The following is a 26,678-nucleotide window of genomic DNA, read 5'->3' on the forward strand; positions in this document are numbered from 1 at the left end:
AGTATAGTTAAGCATAAAAATGTATACTCATAGTCATATAGACTAGATGATTACTGTTTTATGTTTCATATCCTAGCAGGATATATATGAATGAGTCAGCTATTGCTGTGTGACAAACCACCCCAGATTTTAGTGGGGTCATAGAGCCACCACTCACTGTCTCTGGATTGGGCCATTCTGCTGATCTGGGCTATCTTTGACTGGGCTTGCTTATGTGTCTGAGATCAACTGGCCGTCACTTAGGAGCTGGCCAGTCTTAGGTGGCCTTCGTTCTCTGTGTGTGTCTCACCACCCCCTCCAGTAAGGCTAGCCTCATGTTCTTATGATGGTGGCAGGTGTCAGAGAGAAGAAGTGGACACATGCAAGTGACTTTTCAAGCCTCTGCTTACATCAAATTCACTGCCCTCAAGTTAGCCAAGCAAATCCCATGGGAGGCCCAGACTGAGAGTAGGAGGGTCTGACCAAGGCCATGGGTACAGAGAACAGGACAAAACAGAGCCCTCAGAGCAGTCTCCCACAGTGCATGTGCACACTGTGATGAAATGTCACTGCATGAGCTCAGACTTTGAAACTGACAAGCATACAAACAAGTATATAGCTGTCATGAATTTGCTCTGAAAAAGTACTAAATTGGAGTCACAAAGTCTAGATATTAATTTTGTTTTTGCCACTAGTTATCTGTATAGCCTTGAACAAATCAGGTTACTAGTTACTTTATCAAAAATAAGAAAAGAAAAAGTGCTAAAAAAAATGTTTCACAGTATAATGTATATAGACAACAATATTGTATTATAATCATCAAACTTGCTAAAAGACTAGATCTTAATTATTCTCACCACAAAAAAGAAAAGATAATTATGTGGCTTGATAGAGGTATTAACAATGCTACAGTGGCAACCATATTACAATATATAAACGTATCAACATGTTGTATACCTTAAACTTCCACAATGTTATATGCCAAATATATTTCATTTCTAAGAAGTAAACGTAAAAAGTAGATACTGTATAAGTTGTCATTTGAAAATGTTCTATTGTATGTATATGCAAGCTTTCAAAATATCTGTAAATTACAAAGTATAGATTTATACCAGTCTATTCATGAAAAGCTTCCTGTAGACCACAGAAACTGAATAAATAGAATTGATGTTTTGATATTAATTCATTTGAGTTTCTTGTGTTCCTTTGAGTGATTTTGCTAAGCTAGAAAATTAAGTCAAAGAACCGATTCATTTCTTATGATAGGTAATTGGTAATTATTGGATGATTTGAATATCTAATATGGGCCTTTGAGGTTCAGTTAAAATGACTTTCATTAACATATGCTTTTGTGTTATTCTAACCTTAAAAATAGAAGAGAAAAAATTTTACACATGTAATTTCCTTCCTATGGCATTTACATTAGGAGTAATTTTCACTTGTGACGTTATACCTGTAAATCCCTTAGTTCTGGCACATACCAGGTGAGGAATAAATAAATGTTAACCATCATAATTACTTTTATCATTGCATGAAGTTATGTATATTCATTCACTAATTAAATTCTACTGTACGATGATAAAGAAACATTAAATCCATATTTGGGTATAAGTTCCACGTTGCTAAAGATAAGCATTTTCTTAAGCAATGTTTATAGTGGCCATGATCATTTGGTTTTCCTTTGAAAAGGACTGCTTATTACTGATGACGAGTATAAGGAATTTTCTGATAGAATCATAACTTGATGATTCCATTACTTTCACTGAATTTATATCTTTTACCCTTCTATTTTTTTAGGATGAACGATTTCCAAGAGGTACCGGACTGGAATCAGGGACGCGTATCCAGTCTGTTCTTTGTTTGCCAATTGTCACGGCGATCGGTGATTTGATCGGCATCCTTGAGCTGTACCGGCACTGGGGCAAAGAAGCCTTCTGTCTGAGTCATCAGGAGGTGAGGCCTGGACACTCCCTGTGAGGGCTTTTAGTTGTACCTGGTTCACTGAAGGCGCTTATGAATAGTGTTCAGTTAATACATGATGAATATTTAATGAGTGAATATTTAAAACCATAATTTGCTTAATAATATTTTGATACTAATACGATTTATTAAAACATTTTTTTTTTTTTGCAGTTGTTTAGAGAGGAAACTCACTCAATGTAGCGATATAGAAATTTATAGTAAGTTATTTTAGTAAGGATCCATTTTAACAATAAAAATAAAATACCATATTGTGAATCAAGTGAAGTAGTAGGATGGCTTTGGAGAGTTTTCACATTCTAGTTGACCCCTTAAAAATGTCCTCTTCCTAGAGTATGTCCTGAATAGAAGTTCCAGCATCAAATCCATTTGGGAAACAATAACTTCCGTTCACTGTTCCCTGCACCGGAACGGCTCAATCCTAGTAAAACCAAACAGCACACGATCTATCTGTCAGACGTGGTGCTCGCCGAGGTCCCTCCGTGGCCCGCACCGTGTGCACTGACCAAAATGACCCCTCTTCTACTGCTCCAGCCCCTTCCCTCCCTGCAGCCATGCTGGGCCCTCCTCTGCGCACAGCCTGCGCCTCTGTTCTCCCTCCACTTGCGCTGCGCTTGTCCTGTACGCAGCCCCAGCTGCCTCCTTCGGGAATGTGCTCTAAGGTCACCCTCTCTGATCGGCCTTCTCTGAACACCGCACACGGACGTGAGCGGCTCCCGTCCCTCTGTCGTGCCTCTGTTCCGCTATAGCCCCGTCACCAGCCAGTATAACGTGCGCTTCGCTTTATTTTCTTTCTTGCCCTTCCCTCTGCCCGCAGCAGCTGTGAGCTGGTCTGTCGTTGATGCTGTATCTCCAGCATCTAGAACAGCGCCTGGTACCTAGTAGGCACCCAATAAATATTTGTTAGATGGATGAAAAATCAAAGAAATAGAATAGCTGGAAGTTTGAGCACTTGTCAGCGAAGTCTGGGAAATACTTCCTCATTTTAAAGTGGTCATTAGAGGCCTTTTTAATAGTATTTTGGTGGAACTGAAAAATAATTATTTTATGTTAAAATCATTGGATGACAGCTCTCTTAATCAATTTATCTTCCTTTGTAACCCAAAGTAGGAGGAACAAGAGAGCATTAAACTCAGTAATAAAGAAGTGGGAAATATAAAAGAGAAACTTTATACATATTTGACAATTCCCATTTGGCAAAATATTCAAAAATGTAACGATCTTACAAAATTGTTCATATATATTTATGCTAGAGTCCTTCGCTGGGATGTCTGCGTGTGACTGATAAAAACTTGCTTCATACTCTTTTTTTTTTTTTTTTTTAGGTTGCAACAGCAAATCTTGCCTGGGCTTCAGTAGCCATACATCAGGTTCAGGTGTGTCTTTGGGCTGTTTTCACAGGGGCTTCCTAGGAGAAGGGGTGTTTGGAGTGCAGCGCTGGGGAACGGAATGGAGGTTAACGAGTAACCCAGGGCTTTGTTTTTGGGTATTAGGTATTTTGTTGTTTCTAAAATGTTTGATCTATTTGCTTATATTTACTTACTCCCTGCCTTCAATATTTTCCAATTAATTATTTTTATATATTTACATACAATGTTAAATTATTTATGTTCCCTATCCTAGTTTTTGTTTTCCACTGAAAGCCCAGGAATGGCCTCCTCCTGGCAGTAACACTGATATTTTTATGACTCCATTTCCTAAATTAAAACATCCACTAAACTAAGTGGTATGTGAAAACATTAATCTTAAACATTAATTGTTATTTAAGAAACCTGATTCTCTTGAAAATGTGATCTAATTTAAAAGATCACAAACTTCATGGAGTTTTCCTGATAACTAGACTTTTAAGTTCAGGAACATGGCAGCCATAGAATTCTATTTTGTATCTTCCACTTTTTCTCATTTTGTTCCTTTAAGTCCATTTCAGCAAACTCAGGTTGATGAGGAACTGTCTGATAGGGAGAAAATGTATATATATTTTAGGATAATGGTATGAGAAGAAAGGGCTTCCTGGACCTGACAGTATTGAATGTAGGTAGGATATGTACCCAAGTACAATCTTAAAAGCATTGAAGTAGTGATTGTGTTATGCCTTTTTAAATAAATAAGGTAAATAGTATTCTGGAATTTTTATTCTTAAATAAGCAGAACTCCCTTAAAATTAATAGCCATTATTTTGTATGGCAGGTATGCAGAGGTCTTGCCAAACAGACTGAATTGAATGACTTTCTACTCGACGTATCAAAGTAAGTGTTCATTTCTAGGGATGTGGTAGCTCTTATTGATCAACAGTTTAGGTTAAGTGCAGGCTCTGACAGTGATAGATTACTGTCTAGTGCAGTCAGTAACAGAAGACGAATCTTTATTAGGCAAGTGGTCTGGTAAGTATGGTCGGTCCTGTTTTGGATCATAGAGTTACATTCTCATCCACGTTCACTTTACAAGTGAAGGATCGCAGATGTATATGTGATGATCTTAATTTGCAAGTTGGTATATATTTTCTAAGCAGACTCACTAGATGGTGTTAGAGACTATATAGAGAGATGCACTAAGTATTGATATTTCTATTTTCATAGGAGAAAACTGACAGCAGTAGAAGGAGAGGAAATGTCCTAGTTTATTATTTTCCAAAAAGTCCTCTCTGGCCTTTTCAACAAATGTCAGTACATTTAAACAGACTCTTAATATTATCATTTTAATTATCCCATGTAGAGTAGCTCAGATATCATTCTCCAGAAAATGCTCCATTTCCCTGAAGTTTGACCTAGAAAAACTCCCTTGGGCTGGCAGTGGAAGCAATTACAGATATTTATTAAATTTCAGGTTCATATTGGGTTTGCTTGCTACAGGGAAGATCTCGTATCTATCTGACCCATCTGCTTAATTGTTGAAATCTAAAACTCCCCAGGACATGGTAACTTCAGGTCCCGTCCTCTGACAAGTTAACTCAAGGTGTGATGTACCTGTGCCTCCAAGGCCTCCAACACAACTCCGACTGTGTTCTCGCTCACACGTCGCCCTGGCACACTTCATAACTAACTCATCACCAAGTCTTGTAATCCTCAGCGCTAATGATTCTGAAGTTGCTGCTTTGTGCTTTGGAATATAAAATTAGAGAGGTATGGGACTGAGGGAGTGCTCTTTTGATACCCTAGGCCAACTATCTTCTTTGAGATGGAATTAAACAGTATCTCTGGGACACATGGTATTACTACTTCAGAAACACCTAGGAAGGGAAGCTGTGCACGTTCTCGTACTAACGTATTTGAATACTTTGCAGGTCTCCCAAAGTCCAATTAAAACCCTCATGTGACACCTGAAATCTGTTCCCCAGTGGGAAACCCATTTGCTTCACCCTGTTCCTTGCAGGATATTCCTCAGTGGATGGTGTAACTAAGCATATTAGTAGCTTCAAGCCAGATGATTTCTCTTCTAAAAAAAAAAGGCACTGTTTATTGCTATAAGTTATCTTAATCCTGAATACATTACTAAATTCTCACAAAACTAAACTGAAAGCAGTACCTTGCCAATCGAGTCTATGTTAAGAGTATTTCTTTATATATTCCCTATAACACATGCCTGTTGATTCATCTGTTTCTCTGGACTACATTTTAATGTCTGTACCATATGCCTCCAAAATATTTACTTGCAGTTCAAAGTGATGAATATATATTTTACTTGTGTAAAGTTGTCAGGTCCTTGTCATTATTTGTATTCTGATATCTCTTCTGAAATGAATTGCCTTGCTTTCTTAGTACAGTTAAACTACATTTTAACTTTTGAGTTTTTCAGTGATAATTTACATTTTTAGCATATTAATGAGATTTAGCAAATTTAAATATTTTTATTTTAGATCAAAGTTATTTATGAGATATTAAATTTGATGAAACCAATTTTATTTCTTCATAGTTTTAGTTAAATGCTCCAAACTTTCTCTCTACCTTGAATACTTACTGATAAAATAATTACTTAATGCAGCCTCCAGAATTAGAGTCCTTATACTAAAGTCAATGATAAACTTTCATTTCTCTCTTTAAAATAATATTATTGGTTGTTTCCACAAAAGGACAAAAATCAAACAACATATACCTTTATGTTTTTTATTTAAATGTAGACAAAATTGGGAAATGTATTCAAAGTTTAACATGTTCTTTGTTCTAATAACATTACTTAAAGGTTTTATCTTCCTTTTTTTCAGAACGTATTTTGATAACATAGTTGCAATAGATTCTCTACTTGAACACATAATGGTAGGTTGCCTTCTGTTTGGAAAATGATTTTATTTAATCCTTAGATTCATGTCCTAATATGTGGTGGAACATTTTAATGTACGAGACATACATGCTGTTTTAAATATGATGAAAGGGTGGTGCTTAGTGATCTGGAGGCGTCGCCTTGATTTATTTGTCACTTCTGTTAATTTTGGTGGGGTTTTGAATAGTGTTTTGAAAAATACCTCAGTTTTTGATTATTTAGTGGAGAGCTAATTTGGAAAAACATTCAGTTTCTTTTTATGATTTCTTCAGAATACCTTCTGCATATAGGTTATATTAGGAATTTCCAGTGGATTCTTCCTGATCTTGAGGTTCATTCTACTTAGTTTTCGTCTTAATTATTTCTCTCTTCTAGAAGACTCACAGGCAACTGTGGCTGAAAGCCATATGAAATAGAATTTTTTTCCGCCACATGTAGCGTTGCTGCTTTAGTGCTCTGGAGAGACTCCACTGAGGAAGTGGCTTCTAGTAGTCGAAGTGCTGTGCATGTGTACCCCGTGGGTGCCAGGCTGGCTTGCTTGGTGCCGTTCATGCCCTGTTGTCTGTTTTGATAAATGTTCTTTCTCCTTCCCATTTTCCTGGTCTTTCTCAAAATATAGTAATCCTGTGCAACAAGGGTTTTTTCTTCTCCAGGTTTCTGATGTGCACTGATCAATTTCTCTTTGATACCATGGCAGGCCAGGTATGGAGTGTGATATGCTCAGTGTCTTGTAGAAACAGGAAGTTTACTGAGGGTAATATTAGGGGTTATTACTTTCACACATTCTTTCTGTAATTAATTACATTGATGATTTTACAGTTGACCCTTGAACTGCATGGGTTTGAATGGGTCCACTTACGCGTGGACTTTTGTCAGGACTAAATACTATAGTACTACACGATCTGCAGTTGTGGAATTTGCAGATGTGGAACCGTGGATACAGAGGAACCGCGTATGTGGAGGGTGATGTATGTGATACAGGGGTTTTTGACTGTGTAGAGGGTTGGTGCCCCAACCCCTGCCGTGTTCGAGGTTCAGCTGTATTTGGACAAAAAAAGAGAATAATTGATTGCACAGTAAAAAAAAAATAACTCTTTGGTTGTGACACAATTTAAGGAATTTGTAAAGCAATGAAGAGTATTAAGAAGAATATGAAAATATGTAGATATAATATGGATCAACATAGAGCTTGTACAAGGAGTACAAGAAACACTATTGACCGGTTCTTGTATTATTAATATTATACTTTAAGAAACAGTTTTATTGAGATATAATTCCTGTATGATACAATTAATCCATTTAAAGTGTTTAAATCAGTGGTTTTTAGTATATTCACAGACATTTGCAACTGTCACCAGTCAATTTTAGGACATTTTCATTACTTCAGAAGGAAACTTCATACCATTTTAGCTATCACCTCTTTATCACCACATTTTGGCTAATGCAAATAGTGCTCTTTTGAACATTTGGGTACAATTTTCAGTTCTAATAACCTGTTTTCAGTTGTTTTAGGTAAGAGTGGATTTGCTAGGTCATACGGTTACTCTATGGTTAACTTTTTGAGGAACAGCCAAACTCTTTCCATGGCACTTGTATCATTTTACATTCCTACCAGCACACGGGTTCCAGTTTCTCCACGTTCTCACTAGCACTGGTTATTATCTTACTTTTTGATTATTGCCATCATAGTAGATGTGAAGTGCTATCTCAATGCGGTTTTGACTAGCATTTCCCTGGTGACTAATGATGTTGAACATCTTGTCATGTGATGAAAGATTCAGATTCATTGGCTGCTTTTTACTTTAGTTTTTAGTGTTATGTTCTAAGATTTCATCATGTATTATAGATACCACTCTGTTATGTGATGTATGATTGGCAGATATTTTCTCCCATCTGTGTATTATCTTTTCACTTTCTTGATAGTATCTTTTGAAGCACAAAAGGTTTTAATTTTGATGAGGTCTAATTTATCTTTTGTTTTCTTTTGTTGCTCATGCTTGTGGTGTCATATCTAAGGATCCATTGCCATATCAGATATTATGAAAATTTACTCCAATATTTTCTTCTAAGAGTTTTATAGCTTTAGCTTTTACATTTAGGGTTTTGACTTATGTTAGTTAATTTTTGTTTATGGGGTATGGGTCCAACTTCATTTTTTTTGCATGTAGCTATCCAGTTTTACCAGTACCATTTGTTGAAAAGACTATTATTTCCCCTTTAAATGTGGTCTTGTTAGAATCAGGTGAGCGTAGACACATGGGTTTCTTTTTAGGGTCTCAGTTCTATTCAGTTGATCTATATGTCTAGCTTAATGACAGTATCACCATGTCTTGATTACTGTTGCTTTATAAAAAGTTTTGAAATCAGGAAGCGTGAGTCCTCCAAATTTGTTCTCCGTGTTCAATTATTTTTTTGGCTGTTTTGGGCCCCTTGCAATTCCATATAAATTTTAGAAACCAGCTTGTCAATTTCTACAAATAATTCAGATGGGATTCTGGTAGGGATTTTGTTGACTCTGTAGATCAATTTGAGGAATATTGCCATCTTAATAATATTCAGACTTCCAATACATCAACATGAGATGTTTTCCATTTATTTAGCTCTTCTTAATTTTTTTCAACACTGTTCTGTAATTTTCAGAGTACAAGTATTGCTCTTATTTTGGTAAAGTTATTCCTAGGTATTTTATCTTTTAGTGCTATTAGAAATGAAATTGTGTTCTTAATTTTATTTTCACATTTTTCATTGAAAATATATAGAAATAAAATGAATTGCCTTGGTAATTGCCTTGGTAAAATAAAATGAATTGCCTTGGTAAAATGAATATTGGTTTTTATATTTTGATCCTGTATCCTGCAACCTTGATGAAGTCATTACTTCCAATAGTTTCCTAGTGGATTATTCAGGGCACTTTAAATATTCTTCTGATCTGTACTTAAATTCCCTTCCTCATCTGTAATTCAATTAATGAATATTTTCTCCCACCCCCCTTCTCTCTCTCTCAAATCAGACTTGCCTTGAGCTTGTTTTTTAATTTGGACTCTTTGGTGTAAGCCAAAAGACGTCAACTACCTAACTCAGATTAGTTTGAGAGAATAAAAGGAGGGATTTCTTGGCTCTTATCACTGAAAACCTTGACATTTCAGACTTCTATAATTGCCAGACCTGGGGCCTCAAATTATGTTTTCAGGAATATGTCCTTTTCTGTCTGTCCAGCTCACATATGTGTGGTCCATGATAAAACACAGCATAATTTTACTTCTCCCTTTTTTGTATTTTAATCTTATATATTTTTGGGGCACAACCAGATATTTTAAGTCTTTTTTTAATTAGCTTTTCTATATTACACATGTAACTCCTTACATATCATTTCCTAATGAATTTTACAGCTTCATTATAGTTTTAGTGGTTTCTTTGCTCATCACCTTTTCTTGTACCCCAAGTCTTCCCATGCTTTCTTGAATTTATCTATTTGTTTATTTTTGCTCAAGCTCATCTGTGTGCTTGAGAAATGTCTTTATTTTTCCTTATTACTGAATGCTAGTTTGACTTGGTAAAGAATTTTAAGTTTAAAATAAGTTTTCCTCAGAAATTTGAAGATATATTTCCACTGAATTTTAAATCCTCTGTTGCTGTCAAAAATTATCTTCCGCTTGTAAGTAAACCTGTGTGCGTGTGTGTGTGTGTGTGCATGTGTGTGTGTGTGTCTGTGCGTGTGTGAGAGAGAATGTGTGTAGGAGCGGGGATGGCTTTTAGAATGACCTTCTGAGGCTTGGAGTTCATAAATATTACCAAAATATGCCTAGGATTTCTTTATTAACTCTTTTCCAGTATGTGAATGTCATTTCAAACTGAAAGTTTAATATTCGGGGAGAATGAAAAAGTAAACATGTGTTTAGAGTCACTCATCTTAAAACAGAAGTCTTTCTTATTGCATGTAATTGTTTTCAGTCGATTTTCTTGACTTTTCAACATACTCAGTAACATTGTCACCTAACAGTAAAACTTTTGTCTCTTCAAATATGTATACTCATGCTTTTTTTTACCTAATTGTGTGTTAGTAATTATGATAACATATCTTTGTCTTGTTCATAACTTTAATGTCTTAACCTTAATTGGTTAATTCTGATATTTTATCATTTTGTATTATGAAGACTGATATTTTCACATATTATCAGGATGTGTATGCATACCGACATACACACATGTACATATATATTTTTTCTTCTATTCCCATTTCACTAAAATTTTATCATGAATAATTACTGGATTTCATTACATATGTTTTTTGACAGCCATAAAGACAATCATATGATTTTTCTCCTTTGTATTATTGCTTTATGAACTATAACAATAGACTTTACAATACTGGACAGTTATGAATAGAGTGTAATTTTAAAATATTGAAATTAAAAAAAATTTATTCCTAAGTTTGACTTGCTAATATTTGTATTTATAATTTTTCTTCTGTTTCCAAGGTAAATTGGCCTGTGATTTTCTTTTTTATAGTATCTTTGTCAATTTTTAGTATCAGTGACATTGCAGGGGTTGTAAAAATAACTGGAGAGGTTTTGTTCTGTCTGAACTTACAACAATTTAAATTAGATGGGACTTTATTTGTGAAGACTCTTAAGTAATTCGTATTTGAAATCATTTGGGCCTGCTGCCTTTTATGGGAATAAATTACTTTTACAGTATTTCAATTGTCTTTATGATTCTGATTCCATTCAGATTTTTCAACTCCTTCTGAATTCATTTCCTTTTTCTAGAAAATTGTCCATTTCATCCAGATTTTTATAACTATTGACATAAGTATGTGCCCAAGTATCAAGCAGCCAGCATGACCACTAAGGATGCAGATGTCACTGTAGATAATTTATTATGGCTTAATAATTCTAGATCTCGTGAGTGTGCAGAATAGACGGGCGATGTTTCTGGGTTTGCCAGCAGTGCCACCCATAGCTCCCTTCCCACCTTCACGTTGTTCCTCCTCCTCAAGTATTTATTGAGAGTTCTTATATGTTCTAACCTAAGGGCTGGCAAATTCTTTTTAAGGGCCAGTAGTAAAGTGTTATGCTTCGTGGGCTGTACTATGTTGCAACTACTCAGCGCTGCTGTTGTAGCAACTGTGAACCCTGCATAAAGGAATGCGCGTGGCTCCGTCCCAGTGAAACTTTATTTACAAACACAGGCAATGGGGTGGATTTAAATGGCCTGTGGACTTTAGCCGACCTCTGCTCTAGGCCTGGTTCTGGGCGTTTGGGATACTGTAGGGAAAAGGAAGCAGTTTCCACTGCCAAGGAACTCATCAGTTGGCTTGTGGCGGAGACAGGTCACCTGGAAATTCTGACACTCATGATGCCCAGTACTTGGTCCACGGCGTATAAGGCACAGCCAGTGTTTGCTGAATGAATGAGTACAGCTTATAATTGCAGGAAAGACAAAGATACAATATGAGAATGAACCAGGGTACCTAACCCACTCTGATTTCTTTTTATTTAATCTATAGGGTATTTTTACATGAGATTATATGTTTTCCTCTGGCCACAAGGTGGCCTATGTCCCTTTTGCATAGACTTTGTGATGGCTCTTTTTCTCTGAGAAGTAATTCTTTTTCTCTGAGCAATAATTTCATGTCTATCATCTTGAAGTTGCCAGAATTCTGAATATGGGTAAATGCAATTTTTTGTGACATAACTGTAATCCCAGCCCACTGGGGATAGTGAGAAATGTTAGGCATTAAAGACGTACTTGTTGAAGGGAATTGATGAACAAATGCGTGACAATATGAATCCACAATTTTCCATTCAGAAATGGTAAGGCTTGTTTGATATAAGAGCATAGGCCATGGAAACAGCTAGTATGAGTTCAAATACCAGGTCCGTTTACTAGCCACGTGATAGTGGACAAGTTAAGTTACCTCTCTGTGCCTCAGTTTTTCTAACGTGTAAAATGGAGATTAAGTTTCCCCTGAATTAATATTGTTATTGTGAGGATTAAGTGAATTAATGCACATAAGTCTATAAAAACTATCTGGCACACAGTAAACACTTACTAATTGTTACACATTATTATTAGTGCAGCAAATAAAATGCAGCTGATGTAAATATGAACACTGTGTGTCTTATTGGACACACATTTCATATTTTTTACAACTGGTATGTTGTAAACACCTGCCAGTCAGAACGGATGCTGGCCTGAGAGCTGACAGAGGCTCAGACTAGGGCATCAGGGAGCCCTGAGAAGCTCTAGAAGAGTAGCCAGGGTGGCAGACAGGCTCTCAGGGAGAAAGGCCAGTAGCTGCTTTCCAGCCCACCCAGGAGTGTTGTAATATTCCAACATCTGCCCCCACAGCATGGACGGAGAGCACCTGCTAGTGTCAGCACCTTGACAGTGACAGAGAGTAGTATTTTTTGTATTTATATGCCTATGTTTATTGAATTATAATGCTAATTTCCTACCCAGTTACAGTATAGACTAGCTGAAATTAATATTTATTTCTGATAAAGTTCACCTGTAAACTCTGAATCTCTCATTGGCTTACTCTTGTTTTCCCGTTTCCCTTTAGATATATGCAAAAAACCTGGTGAATGCCGATCGTTGCGCCCTTTTCCAGGTAGACCATAAGAACAAGGAGTTGTATTCAGACCTTTTTGATATCGGAGAGGAAAAGGAAGGAAAACCTGTCTTCAAGAAGACCAAAGAAATAAGGTACAGCTGGAAGTAGCGTGTCGGTTGCTGTGACGGCAGCTGTGCAGCTGCTCGGTGACCCACTTGTCTGTGCCTATTCACAGGTGTGCTGACAGCACTTGTCATACTGTGATATCATTCCCACCAGGACCCGCCTCCTGAAGGTAGTGCTTCTGGGAATGACCTTGCAGTGCCAGCGAAACCGCGCCTAGGAAGCTTTAGCGTCACTCCTGGAAATGCCGTCTTCCGGAGGCGGTCCTTTTGGAAATCATGTTGGAAAAACTTACTAGTGCTGCCAGGTAGGTAAAGGTGCACCCCACCTGGAGTCTGCAAGGTTTCCTGTGTCTAGGAGCAGGTGTGCTTAAACAATCCGGACCCCACCCTTCCCAGCGTAGAGCGCTGTCTCAGAGTCCAGACCACAGTGGAAGTTGACCTGGTATACTGGATAACCTCAGCACATTATTCTATCCCCAACAGTTGGCTTAATCGATCACAGAGCACACTTTTGTTGCATCTTGAAACTGCAGCCTTCTTCGTTCTTTAAGTGGCAGCTGTTGTCACGTAGGTGAACAGAATGGCGTTTGGCTGGTAGAGGTGCGGTGGCTCAGTCCTATGACAGTCTGGGCACCTACAAGGGGTACTGTCACAGAACTGCTAAGAATCAAGTGTAACATGCAGAAATTGTATTTTTTTAGATATTTGCATTTCTTTTGCTTTATATTGATATATATTGTTTAACTACTTTTCCGCATAGTACTCTAAAGTACCTTGGTAGTTACAACTTGCTAGTAAAATGCTGTTCCTTATTAATAAGAACTGCTATTCACTTGGGCCGTCTGTCATACAAGGAAACATGGGATGTGGTCTGCACTGGACCTCACTACTGCCCACCACTGGGTACTTCCCATTCTATCGTCCCGGGGTAATAGAACCTATATTCCATACTCACATAACTCTGACTTACAGGCACCATTTAGGTTTTTTAAAAAGTTGTTTTCGTTTTTGTTCGTTTGTTTAGAGCTCAGTAGATCAGTCTGGATAGAGTCGTTTAGGTAAAGTCATTTCTCTTGCTGAAGGTTCGAGTGTTCCCTCACAGTGCTGGCATTGATCTCATTTTGAAGAAGTTAACTTGGGAGCCTGTATTTACAAGTGTGGGAAAAACAGTGAGGGGGATACGGTTGGCTGTAGCTCTCTCGGCTGACCGAGCGATGCCAGCCATTTATGTGAGGACTGGCCCCTCAGTTACGGCTTCCACTGACCGGAGGTAGCAAACCACACCGAGCTACTCCTAGACCAAGAAAATAAGCATAAACCATGAAGTGGATTCTGATTCTCTGCTCAAGGCACTCTAATTTGTTGTGGTCATGTTGTTCAAAGCACAAGAAAAGCGGGGCAAAAACAACCTTGCATTTTATGCAGCACAAGGTTGGGTTCACTTTTTAGTGTTTTAAGAAAGTTAGTTCTCTTTGGTGTCAATTCTCTTTTGAATTTTCCTTAGGGAAATCCTTAGGGTGGAGCTTTATTTCAATAATGATTATTTTCTATAATGCTGAAAACGTAATATTATGAAAGTAATTTTTGAGCTATTGAAATATGTAGATATTGTGATTGTAATCATCTTAACTAAGTTTTGAATGAATCCATGTTTGATTATAATATCGTAATGAGAAAACTATTTATAAATATAAGAATATTTTGTTAACATCTTTATTGGAGTATAATTGCTTTACAGTGTTGTGTTAGAATATATTTATGTATAAAAATGCTGATATTAGATATCAAAACATATTTAAGTGTAATGAGATAATGCCTGTATTTTGGCTGTTTTTAAATTTAACAAATTAGAGGAGTAAAAATACTACAAGTTGTAAATTGTGTTATTTTGGTATGGTAGTTGTATTGCAAATGCCTTAAAATGCAAGTCCTGTATCTCAAAGATCACAGATAACCTGTGGTTTTGGTTATATGTGTGCTGGAACGTACCCTGGCGTTGACCTGCATTCTTGTTTTTATTGTGCCACTCATATTTTAAGAGTGTTGGCAAGTTATTGAACCCATATGGGTCTCAGGTCACAGTGAGAATTAATTAAGACAATTTATGTTGAAGCGTCTTGTAAATTACAAGGTATTTTGCAAGTATAAAAGATTATTATTGGTCAGTGCAGGAGAATGCTAGTTAATTTTTCAATTTCAGCTTGTGTTTCGGTATAATTTAATACATCGTGAATAATATTTTAAAACAAGGTTCTCAAGTGGTTACTATGCAGTGTTTTTATGCTTTACCTTTATGTATTTTATAATAACATGATTTAGAGTATGTAAATGTAAAATTAATACAAGCCTTTAAAGTAAAACAATCTGTTTTATTCAGTATTTGGTGGTGCTGAAATGTCTCAAATTACTTTACAACATCTGTATTTTAATTACCACGTTCCTCTTTTTTATATGTGCAGATTCTCAATTGAGAAAGGAATTGCTGGTCAAGTGGCAAGAACAGGGGAAGTCCTGAACATTCCAGATGCCTACGCTGACCCACGCTTTAACAGGTAAGGAGGAGTTTGTGTCCTCCGTCGGCTTCTCCTTTCCGATCCCGCTTGGCCGAAGCCGCTGAGGTAGAGCCCTAGTTCTTCATGTCACAACTCAATTTTTTTTTTTTTTCCCCACTTGGTGCTGTTATACTGTCTTTGAACCAGCTTATTATCAGTAGTCAGTGTTTTCAGGTATTTATCAATATAAAATGATGGATTCTAAACCATTCATCATCTCCAGCTGCAGGGGTTTGAAATGTTATAAAAATAACTAAAAAGCAAGAGTTTAAATGTATAAAGTTACTTTTCTTCATTATAGTGTCATCATTTTGTCCTGAGCACATTCTTTATCAAACAATACCTTCAAAGGCTGTAACACATAGTGATAAAAGTACTTGTTCTGAGTCCCGGTTCTGTCCTTTATTGGCTCTAGAATGACCTGGAGTAAGTTACTTAATCTGGAGCCTCAGTTGTTTTCTCATCTTTAAAATGGGCACAGTAATACCTATTTTGTAGGGGTTTTTTTTCAGATTAAGATTTTAGGATTTTTAAAATATTCATAAAAGGTCTGGCAACTTTATATGACACAAAGTAGGAACTCAATAAGTTGCAGCCTTTATTGGATATTATTGAAGTGGATATTAAGATTGCTTATAAGGATTTTTTATTTTGTTTTGAGTGTCTTTGGAGAACTAGAAACCAGTTTATATCATTCGATTTTAATAAATGTCTCAAAATTGAAATCCCAAGGTTGACGCTCTGGCCACTGAAAGTCATGGCTCACATGTCTTGGCAGCAGTGCTCAGTGCATTCAGACACTGGGCTTCCTTCAAGAGACAATTAAATACCATAGGCAACAGGAGGCTTTTCAGGCGTCTGATTGATCAATGTCAGATATTCATGACTCGCATATAAACACAGCTGTATCCTCGTAATAGATTTCATCAATACGTGAAGAGTATGCTGAAAATCTCAGGTTTTTTCTTAAAGGAACAAACTTGCTATTAAAGTACTTAAATATTGAAAATATTTACATATCCTTATATAAAGCCTTTATATAAAAATGTATGGATCAAGTATTAAGAACCTGAAAAGGCAAGCGACAGATTGTGAGAAAATATTTGCAAAATATACACGACTGTTCTGAAAAACTCTCTTGAAAACGGAACAAATTCGTTAGAATATTTTTGAGAAGGTTTTAATAAAACACTTGCAAATGTCACGTTGTCTTTGAATTTAGACGCTAGCAGTTCCATTACAGTCAATTGTAGGAGGAGCAAAACTGAGTTGAGATTTACGATAGAACGTGTGGTTTATTTTCTTCTGCCTGTTCTTTCTTCTGTCGTCTTGCTCCTTGACTCTCGCGCAGAGAGGTGGACCTGTACACAGGCTACACGACCCGGAACATCCTGTGCATGCCCATCGTGAGTCGGGGCAGCGTGATCGGCGTGGTGCAGATGGTGAACAAAATCAGCGGCAGTGCCTTCTCTAAGACGGACGAAAACAACTTCAAAATGTTTGCTGTCTTTTGTGCTTTAGCCTTACACTGTGCCAATGTAAGTAATACTTTTTAAACACCTTTCTTACTACTCAATATTAAATTTTATAACCTTTTAAATAAAAGTTTTTTTGGGTTTTTTTCCCCACTTCTTTTAGAAACCCCAAACAGCGATTCCTGGTTGTGCATCTTTTAGGAAATACCTTAAAATGCCTTGGAAGAAAAAAAATCTCCTAATTTTTACATTTATCTCAGTGTGTGAATTTGTTAAAAAGAAAAATGAAGTTAACCTAAGGGTAAAACGTTCGAATGTAAGGTTTACATTTCCTGATAATCTACTGATGTGCACGAGGGGGTTATCCAAACCCTTAGCGTTTGTCACCTGTACCGCACTTGAGACTCTTGGACACAAAAAGAGAGTAATGACTCATGTCTTAACACCCGCCAGGAAAGTTTCCTTTGTGAGGAAAAGTGAGGCAGCCACTCAGCACGTTTGTCAGATGCCTTGTAGATGTTAACTCATTTAATCCTCACAACAGCCCAACCCTGTTTACTGAATAATAAGATGAGGCTCCGTTTATTTTATGAAGTCTCACTTTAAAACAGTTGAACGTATCATCTGTCTTTTAAATTTTTATATTTTAAATGAATTAAACATTTAGTATTCTATAAACTCTAGTAATCCTCTAATGACATCACTGGAATTTTGAAGTTAAGGAAAATTTTAGTAACCTTTTATAAAGCCAAATCAACATAAATGGGGATTATCACCTTAGTAGTTTAGAGAAACTGTCTTTTTGGAAATAGAACGGAGTTCCATAGGAGAAAGCATATGACTAATGGAAACAGTTAAAAGAGAAACAAAAATGGCAAAAAAAAATAATACTCTGGTGACTAGGGATAACTGTTTACAATGCGATTAGTGCTGTTTAGTAAGAGCTCCCCTCCCCTCTCTGCACCACCTGGGCCCTCTCATGGGGATATTTACTGTTACTCGGCCCATGCGAAATAAACTAGTGCAGTTGTCAGATACTTCTTACTTCAAACACTTTCTGTACCTATGTATCTCCTCATAAATAAAAATAATGACAGTATACTTTTTTTTTTTTTTGCTACACCACTCAACTTATGGGATGTTAGTTTCCTGACCAGAGATTGAACCCGGGCCCTTGGCAGTGAATACGTGGAGTCCTAACCACTGGACCGCCAGGGAATTCCCTACATTTGTTTTGTTTAGTTTAAAAGTTTCAGAGAATGTAACTTCCAGTATATTCTAAATACTGATTTTCATCATTTTTAAATGTATTCGATGGAATCTATGTATTAGAACAACTTGACATTTACTATAGTCCAGTTAAAAAACACAATGACTAGCTCTTACGACTGAAAAATTTAGCATCATTCTTTTCTCTCTTTGAGCATGTGCTTCTATTATGCCACAAAAGTTTATTCTAATATATTTTATGCTTTATTTTGTTAATTACCCTAGGCTAATAGTCTAAAACAAACATGTATAAGAAGGATTACAAATTAATTTTGACCTATAGTATTATGTCATTATTACTATATATGTGATCAAAGCAACCATGTTATTAAATTTTGATAATTATCAAAAATGAAAAGTACACATTATTGGAAACTGTTGTTTCTTAATGAGATGGCTGTGGCTTAGAACAAAAATAGTTAATGTACCCATTCTTAAATTTTACCTATCGTTAGAATGAAACTAGGCTTGCCATAAATTTTTTACACTTTTTATTTTGAAATAATCTCAGGCAGAAAGCAAAGTCGCAAAAATAATACAAAGGATTCCCTTATACCTTTACCCATGCTCCCCCAAATGTTAATATAGTAAATGTGAATATATTAGCATTTTTGCTTTGATATTCTTTCTTTCTCCTTCCCTCTCTTTCATTCATAGGTATCATTTTTCTCTGATACATTTGAGAGTATGTTTCAGACAGTATGTCTCATAACCCCTAAATACTTCAGTTTGTATTTTTGACAAACAAGGACGTCTTCTTTTTCTACTGCATAATTAAAAATAAGGAAATTCACCTCGGTACTGTATTAGTTTGTTAGGACCGCCATAACAAATACCACAGACTGGGTGGGTCAAAGGTCAAAGGACAGAACATTATTTGTCCACAGTTCAGGTGACTGGAAGGTAAAGGCGAGGGTGCTGGCAGGTTTGGTGTCTTCGGAGGCCTCTCTCCGTGGCTTATGGACGCCTTCCTCCTCCCTGTGTCTTCACGTGGTCTTTTCTCTGTGCAAGTCTCTGTTCCACTCTCCTCTTCTTACAAGAACACAAGTCATGTTGGGTTAGGGCCCACCCTAGCGACCACATTTTACCTTAATCACTGCTTTAAAGTCCCCATCTCCAAGCACAGTCACATCTAAGGTACTGGGGAGTAGGGTTGCAGCATATGAATTTGGGGGGGGACACAATTCAGCCCCTCACAGGTACTGTACTGTTGTCTAATCTACAGACCCCTTTAATCTCCTTTAATCTGGAACCCTTCCTTACTCTGTCTTTCATGAGCTGGGCATTTTTGAAGTGTATGGGCTGGTGTTTTGCAGAGTGTTTCTTATTGGGGTTTTGTCTGGCATTTCCTCATGACTGCATCAAGGTTATCATTTGACAGGACTATCACAGATGCTGTGTTCTCGTGGCACCCACTGTGGGAAGGCTTGTGGCCCATTGCTGGTGATGTTGACCTTTACCACTCTGTTACGGAGGCATCTGCCTAGTTTCTCCACTGAAACGTCCTTGCCCCTCTTTTCACTATTTTAGAAGAGAGTTTACACATAAGCCTCGATATCCTTTGTGCTCTCTCTCTCTCTCTGCATACCAATACCTCCTTGTAACGCCACAGAATTCCTTCCAGCCATTTCATTTCCATCTTTGGAACTTTGTTCTTTGACCTTGAGAAATGTGGCCCCTACTACTCAGCGTCAGTTTTATTTGTACTTATCACTTTTATTTTTAGGGAAGCCATAAGAATTGTGTTCATTTTGGGTAGATGGGAACAGGAAACGTTTTATTATGGCAATTACTCTTAATCTGAACGCCACCTGAGCTAAGAGGCCGAAGAGTACTGACAATTCTATCATCAAAAATTATTTTTAATGATTTATCAGCTGAAAATTTATTTAGGTCCACCTTCAGTGTCTTATGAAAGCTTTAGAAACCACTTTTAGACCTTATTAACACCAATATTTAAATTTTTAAATTATCTCTTTGCTTTAAGAGGTTTTTGTATTAGTGCAATTTGAGAAAGGGGTGATTTGAAATGGGATGTGGGAAAAGGTCATTTTTAGGTAAATATACGTGTGAAAGTTAAGGCGGTGGAAATTGGTCCTCTTATAATCTATCCATGTCTTCATGTATCCCTTGAAGAATTACTGTGTACTTCCCAGAATACATAAATGTCAGTTTCAGCACTATGGAGTTGATTCAGCTGTGCTGTGAGGTGAGCTAGCCCAGTGGGTTCAGAGTTCTTCTGAACACTGATTGTTGCATCATGAAACCTGGACTCAGTCACGATTAAATGATTATACCAAGCTGAATACCAAACTGAAACAAGAAAAATAACACTCCTTCTGAAAAGTCATGAATAAGTTAACAGGCATTCTATTTTTTCGTTGATTATTTTGGGTAAAGTTAGTGGAGTTCGTTTGTAGTGAAACAAACTTGTAATTTTTATAAACGCTTTGAAACTCACCAAAACTATTCCTGCTCTCCAGCAATGACCGGTAGTGTATGTGCCACGGTGGTAGTAAGTCATCACCCGCTGACAGGCTCCGGATGTAAAACTCTCCCAGGTTGAGCAGACTCAGGGCTGGTTGCCTTGAAGGTGCATGTTGAAATCCAAGTAATGCAGTTTCAGCTCTCTGTGGAGTTAATTACCCCTTTTTTTAACTGCAATATTTCTTCTCCTCATGAAAGCTTAAAAAAATTATATAGTTTTTGACAGTTTCTCCAACTCAAAAAGAGTAACAGCCTCTGACGCTGCAGCTTCAGGGTACCTCCTCTTCTCCGCTTCCCTTCCCCTGGCCTTCCAGTCTGGGGTTATTTCTGTTCCAATTCAGAAAAAAGACCAATTCACATACCTTCTTTAAAGTAATACTTGCTTTGTTGAAGCAAGCATCCTTCTAAAGAAAAAAGAAAAAGTAGACAACGCCCAATTTATGTCAGTTTCAATAAGCCAGCAGTTGGTTTCTTTACAAGAGAGTTTCTCAGCGCTTTCTTCAGCTGAGGATGTCAGATCATAGACCTCTAGGGTAAAGACCAAGACCTGGATTCCGGTCCTCACTCGGGCGCTTACATGATGTTTCTTTGAGCAAGTCTGCTTCGCAGTTTTGAACATTTTTTTCCCCAAGCATCTTATGAAGATTAGTTAAAAACAAAAACTTGTATTAGCATTTTCCCAAACAATTAATCATATCCATGGCTCCCTGCTTTACCTCAATGTTCTACTTGTTTCTAGAGAATATACATGAATATTTGTTTAGATTGCAAATATGAAGAAGCGTTGTGCAGTGTGAAGTGCCTTGTAATCACTGGCTACTAAGTCAGATTAAACAGGTTGGTCCTGGGAAATTCAAATATTTCTGCTCCCGAACAGATTATTATATCCTTAACAGGAGCATTTTGCCACATGTAAAAGGCTTCTAATACTGAATGTGATAAGGTTCGAGCATCTCTTATTGTTCAGCTCAGTGGTCTTGTTTGAGTGAAAGGCCTGTCCGGGAGGCATATGTCTTTATTCTTCTTTAGTTCATCTGTAGATCTCTTAGGTTACACACGTTTTATTGGATTAAAGGGGCACGTCTCTGACTGGCGACATCTCCATTTTATTTTTGACAGATAATTGATAGTACTGTCAATGGAACGGTAACCCTTTAAAAAGAGTGAAAGAGATTTTTAAAACTAAAAGAGTTAATTAATTTACTCATACTTGTGATTTTAAAGAAACAATTTGATATGATGCAAAAAAGCTAACAGGATAGTAAATACCTGTTATGTCCTTTGCCTAGAAAAAAGGAGTCCTTTAAAAGCAGATTAGCTATGTACATTTTGAATCGAGAGACATTTAACATTAAAGGAAGGTGGAAAAAATCATTATTAAAATGAAACCAATTGGCTAGGAACAGATTTAATAAATGGTCCAAACTTTATTCATTCCTGAATTCAACCACCAAGTACTGCGTGTCTTTTCTCTACAAGAAGGTGACTATTAAGGTGACTATAATATAAGAAGTCCTCTCAATCGATGTAACACTGACTCTGGGACAGGCACTATTCTGGACACTTTACGTATAAAAACTCGTTTCATTAGTCCCACAACAATCCTGAGTGAGTATCATTAGCTCCACTTGACAGGAGGAAAAATGGACACGTAGCGTTTAAGTGATTTGCGGAAGGTCTCACAGCAAGTGTGTGACAGAGCCAGGCTCTGCATGTGTGTACGCCTGGCTCTGGAGCCCTGGCTATGCTGTCCTTCACTTGTCTTTGAGAAAGACAGCATTGTAAACACTACCTAGGATTTGGTCAAGGAAAAAGTATCATTGCTTTGCATTTGGTGCTGGGGTGTCCATAAACTAGAATAACCGTGCAGGCAAAGGAAGTCACACATCACATGGTGTATTTTTTCAACAGTATACCTTTAATCACTCAATTCTTTTTTTATCAACTCAGTTCTTAGGGGGCGTAAATCTGTTGATGTTCCCTTGTGTTGGTCTCTTCTTTCTTGGATTTATTCATCCATGCATTCATTTACTTATTTACTTGATCTTTACTTATTTACTCAAATTGATCCGGAATTACCTGCCCTGCGGGAGACCTACGTGACCTTCACAGAATCCTCAGTTCAGTAACTGGTCTCAGTAGCCACAGCGAGGTCCCTCGTCCCACACAGGCCTTCAAGTCCCAGACCACGAAGCACAGCCTCTGCTGGGTCTGGTGTTTCTCTCGCCCACTGCAGCACTGTTTTATGCCGCTAAATACATAGCCCAGGGTTCCTTGCTCACACCCCTGTGTAGTGTGTCTTTCATTTTAGGTTTATTTAGGGGACCAAATTAATTTTATTAACGATATCACTTAATGCTGTTGGCAAACATCATATTGAAAATTTGTACTCTAGCAAATATTTTGTCAATTAGGTTGGAAACGTGAATTGCGTAGAAAGGGGAAAAGAGCACACAGTTTATAAGGGCAGAAGTTAAGTTACTTTTATCTTGTGGATTGCCCATACCCAGTGGCATGCTGGTAAAGCCTGCTCTCTACCCAAGAAGAGGCCTTATTTGTAGCGTTTCCCAGTTTCTGTGGAGTGCATGCTCCCACTACGGACTCTCTCAAGCTCCCACATGACGTACTGAGCGCAGACTTGCGAGGCGATGTGCATAGTCGGCACTTGCAAGACAGCACAGACGCCCCTGCCACTCAAGAATCCTTGTGCCGGTGTCGTCCAAGATGAGCAGATTGTAGCTGCCAACAGCACTGAGAGCTTAACGGCCTTTGCCCGAGTTTGTTCTCAGTTCCTTAAGCGCGTTACTGCACTGAACCCGCGTATTCTTTCTGGCTTAGGTACTGCAGTGTCCACAGTCTGTACCTGGGAGACTGAGGCATGGAGAATTAGGTAACTTACTTAAAGGTGTACCGTTAGTGAACTTTGGAGAGGAGATTCAACCCAGGCAGGTGATGCGGAGTCTGGTTCTTAGTTGCTTTACCTTTAAGTGATTCCAGGCCTGTCATGATGTGAATAGTATTAGGGCATCCTCCAGACATCACCGTGTCTACTCGCAGTGATGATTGTTGTAGAAATAGGCACAAGAAAAACATTCTGAAGCATCACTAAGTATTCTTGGATGCCAGTAATTAGGGATGCCATTTTATAAAATTATAAGTGGTGGTATTCTTACCATGTGGTAGAAATATGCTAGGTTATATTCCCGTTTCCAGGTCCTCTTTCTTCTGTCTTTTGTGACTTTTCCATATCCTAGAGCCTAAGATTGAAACACCATCAGAATAAATGGCAGCCACCTCTCCTTGCAGTCTCTTCCATCTGGACGGTGAGCCCAAGATTAATTACTCAGCTGTCATAGGCAGTTCATGCAAAATCAGCTTAGACAGCGTGGTTTTCTCCTTCATTAATAATTTGCAGTAGGATGGATACGGTAAAATCATTTACTACTAATATTACATTATATTATTTTCTACTATTCATATTGAAGGGCATTTAGAAAACGGGGACCAAAGTAGCTGTAAAATTTGCCAAAACTAACTATTTTTTGCCGTAAAGTTAAAATGCATGTTACTTCCCTACACTGACTACAAAATAGAATAAAAATAAAATAAATAAATAAATCTAAATTGAATAATTTATATATTTGTAAACATTATAAATTTATTGAAACTATAAATATAAGTTTATAAATAAAAATAATAAATAAAAATATAGCTTATTCTAATTGGAGGTCATAAGCTTGTAAAATGATAAATGACAGGATTTTTGTGAGAGTTACGTGAAGTAGTGCATGCAAAGCACTTAGAACGCTGCCTGCCACAGAGTTAGTGCTCACTAGTATTAATGACTGTAATAGCAGTATTATTTTGCTGCCTAACGTATAATAGCTACTTTTACTAGCACCCCCCCCCCCATACAATTACACTGAATATCAGGTAATACCGAATCATGGTAAATACTGAGTAAATCCTGTTGACTGTTCACCCTCCTACAAGAACCTACAGTATCATCTCGAGTGGAATGCAAGTGACAGTCCATTGAGGGGTAGGAGGAAAATATGAGAACTTCTTTTAGGTAAATGATATTAAAGAAACTACAGTTTCTTGATTGGTCATACACGGATGGAGCTTTCATCCAGTTCATGCGTCAGGTCATTGTGTCTTGTCCAGGGTGTGGAGTCCCCCTGTGACAGAGTGGGCCTTCTACAAGGAGGAAGAGGTGACAGTGGTGTCCAGCCTGCACTTTTAAGCCCCATCCTGGCTTTTCCTCAACCGTATCAGGAGGACAGCTTTGCAGTGTACATTCATTTCCATTGTACTACCAAGGATTTCCTGCTATGAGGCAAAGCACTTGGAATAGTTATTAAATTCACTGATTATTTACACATATTTCTTTCACAAAAAGGTAACTCCAAATTGCTGATCTTTTCTGATGACAAATGACAATGTCTTGTTACTTAGAAGACATATTCAAAGAAATAAGCATTTAATCTGAACTTTCAAATTGCAAGTAACATTAACACTGAAAAAGAAGATAATTGCTTTTCCGAATAAACTCATGCCATAAAGAGAGTACTTTGAAAACGGATGTTTTCATCACCCTCATGTGACTTTTTTTGCTGAAATTTATGTGTCACATATTCAAATTATCACATACCTTTACAAAGACTGGGAGCAAACTTTTTAAAAAAACTTTACTGGGGTTTATAAATATCCAGTGAACTGCGTGCGTTTAGAGCATACAGTTTGACAGGTGTATATGCACACAGCCCAGTGCAAGCATCACATCAAGATGACGGATGTACCCATCACCCCCTCAAGTTTCTGTGGCCCCTTTGTGATCCCTCCCATGGGACCCTCCCCATCTTCATCCCCCAGTTTCAAGTAACCACTGACCTACTTTCTATAACTTACTTTGCATTTTCTAGAACTATATTTTATAATTGGAATCATAAAATCTGTGTTCCTTTTTACCTGGCTTCTTTCACTTAGCACAATTATTTTGAGATTCATCCATGACATTGCGTGTGTACATAGTTCATTCTTTTTTATTACTGAGTATTCCATTGAATGGATATGAGCTGTTTATTTAGTCACCTGTTGATGGACATTTGAGCTATTTCATTTTTGCCTGTTACAAATAAAGCTGCACATGTCTTTGCGTGGGCACACGCTTTAATTTCCCTTGAGTAAATCCCTAGAATGGTGGGGTCATCCGGTGAGGGGATGTTTAAGAAACTGCCAAACCGTTTTCCAAAGTGGTTGTTCATTCCCAATATCATTGTGCGTGTTCCAGTTTCTCCACATTTGCCATCTCCATGTCTTCTTTGGTGAAGTGTCTTCTCAAATCGTTTGCCTATTTTTTGTTTGTGATTGTCTGTTTTTTTTTTTATTGAGTTTTAATAGTTCTTTTATATATTCTAGATACAACTCATCTATCAGATTGTTTATTTGCAAATATTTGCTCCCAGGGTTTGGCTTGTCATTCTCCTAACAGTTTCTTTCTAAGAGCAGTTCTTATTTTGAAGAAGTCTAATTTATGATTTGTTCTTTTTATGATCATGGTTTCAGCATTGTATCAAAGAAATATTTGCCTAACCTAAGACCACAAAGATTTTCTCCTATGTTGTCTTCTGGAAGTTTTATAGTTTTACATTTTGAGTAAACTTTTGTATATGGTACAAGGTAAGGATCAACATTTATTTGTTTATTTGGCCTACCGGTGCCCAGTTGATCCAGCTCCCTTTGTTGTGTAGACTCTTCTTTCTCCACTAACTTGCCTCTGCACCCTTGTTGAAAACCAACCGACCATATACGTTTAGGAGTATGATGTTCTCCTGATGAACTGACCCCTTTATCATTTGAAATGATCTTCTTTATCCCTGGTAATAGTCTTTGCTCTGAAATCTACTTTATTTGATACAAGTACAGCCATTCCCACTTTCTCTAGACTGGTGTTAAATGTTAAATATCTTTTTCAGCCTTTTACTTTTACCCTAGT

General features: G+C 37.3%; 1 protein-coding gene across 1 annotated transcript in view; it reads left to right on the forward strand.

The window, feature by feature from the left end:
• The window catches only part of PDE10A (phosphodiesterase 10A), a 307,742-nt gene that overhangs the window by 213,543 nt on the left and 67,521 nt on the right, over positions 1–26,678 (forward strand). Inside the window, 7 exon segments of the mRNA XM_082475548.1 lie at positions 1,777–1,932; positions 3,285–3,335; positions 4,147–4,205; positions 6,158–6,209; positions 12,782–12,924; positions 15,357–15,449; positions 16,801–16,987. Coding sequence (XP_082331674.1) covers positions 1,777–1,932; positions 3,285–3,335; positions 4,147–4,205; positions 6,158–6,209; positions 12,782–12,924; positions 15,357–15,449; positions 16,801–16,987 — 741 coding nt within the window.

Source organism: Balaenoptera physalus, assembly GCF_965194825.1.
Source record: "Balaenoptera physalus genome assembly, chromosome: 9".
NCBI classification, from domain to species: domain Eukaryota; kingdom Metazoa; phylum Chordata; class Mammalia; order Artiodactyla; family Balaenopteridae; genus Balaenoptera; species Balaenoptera physalus.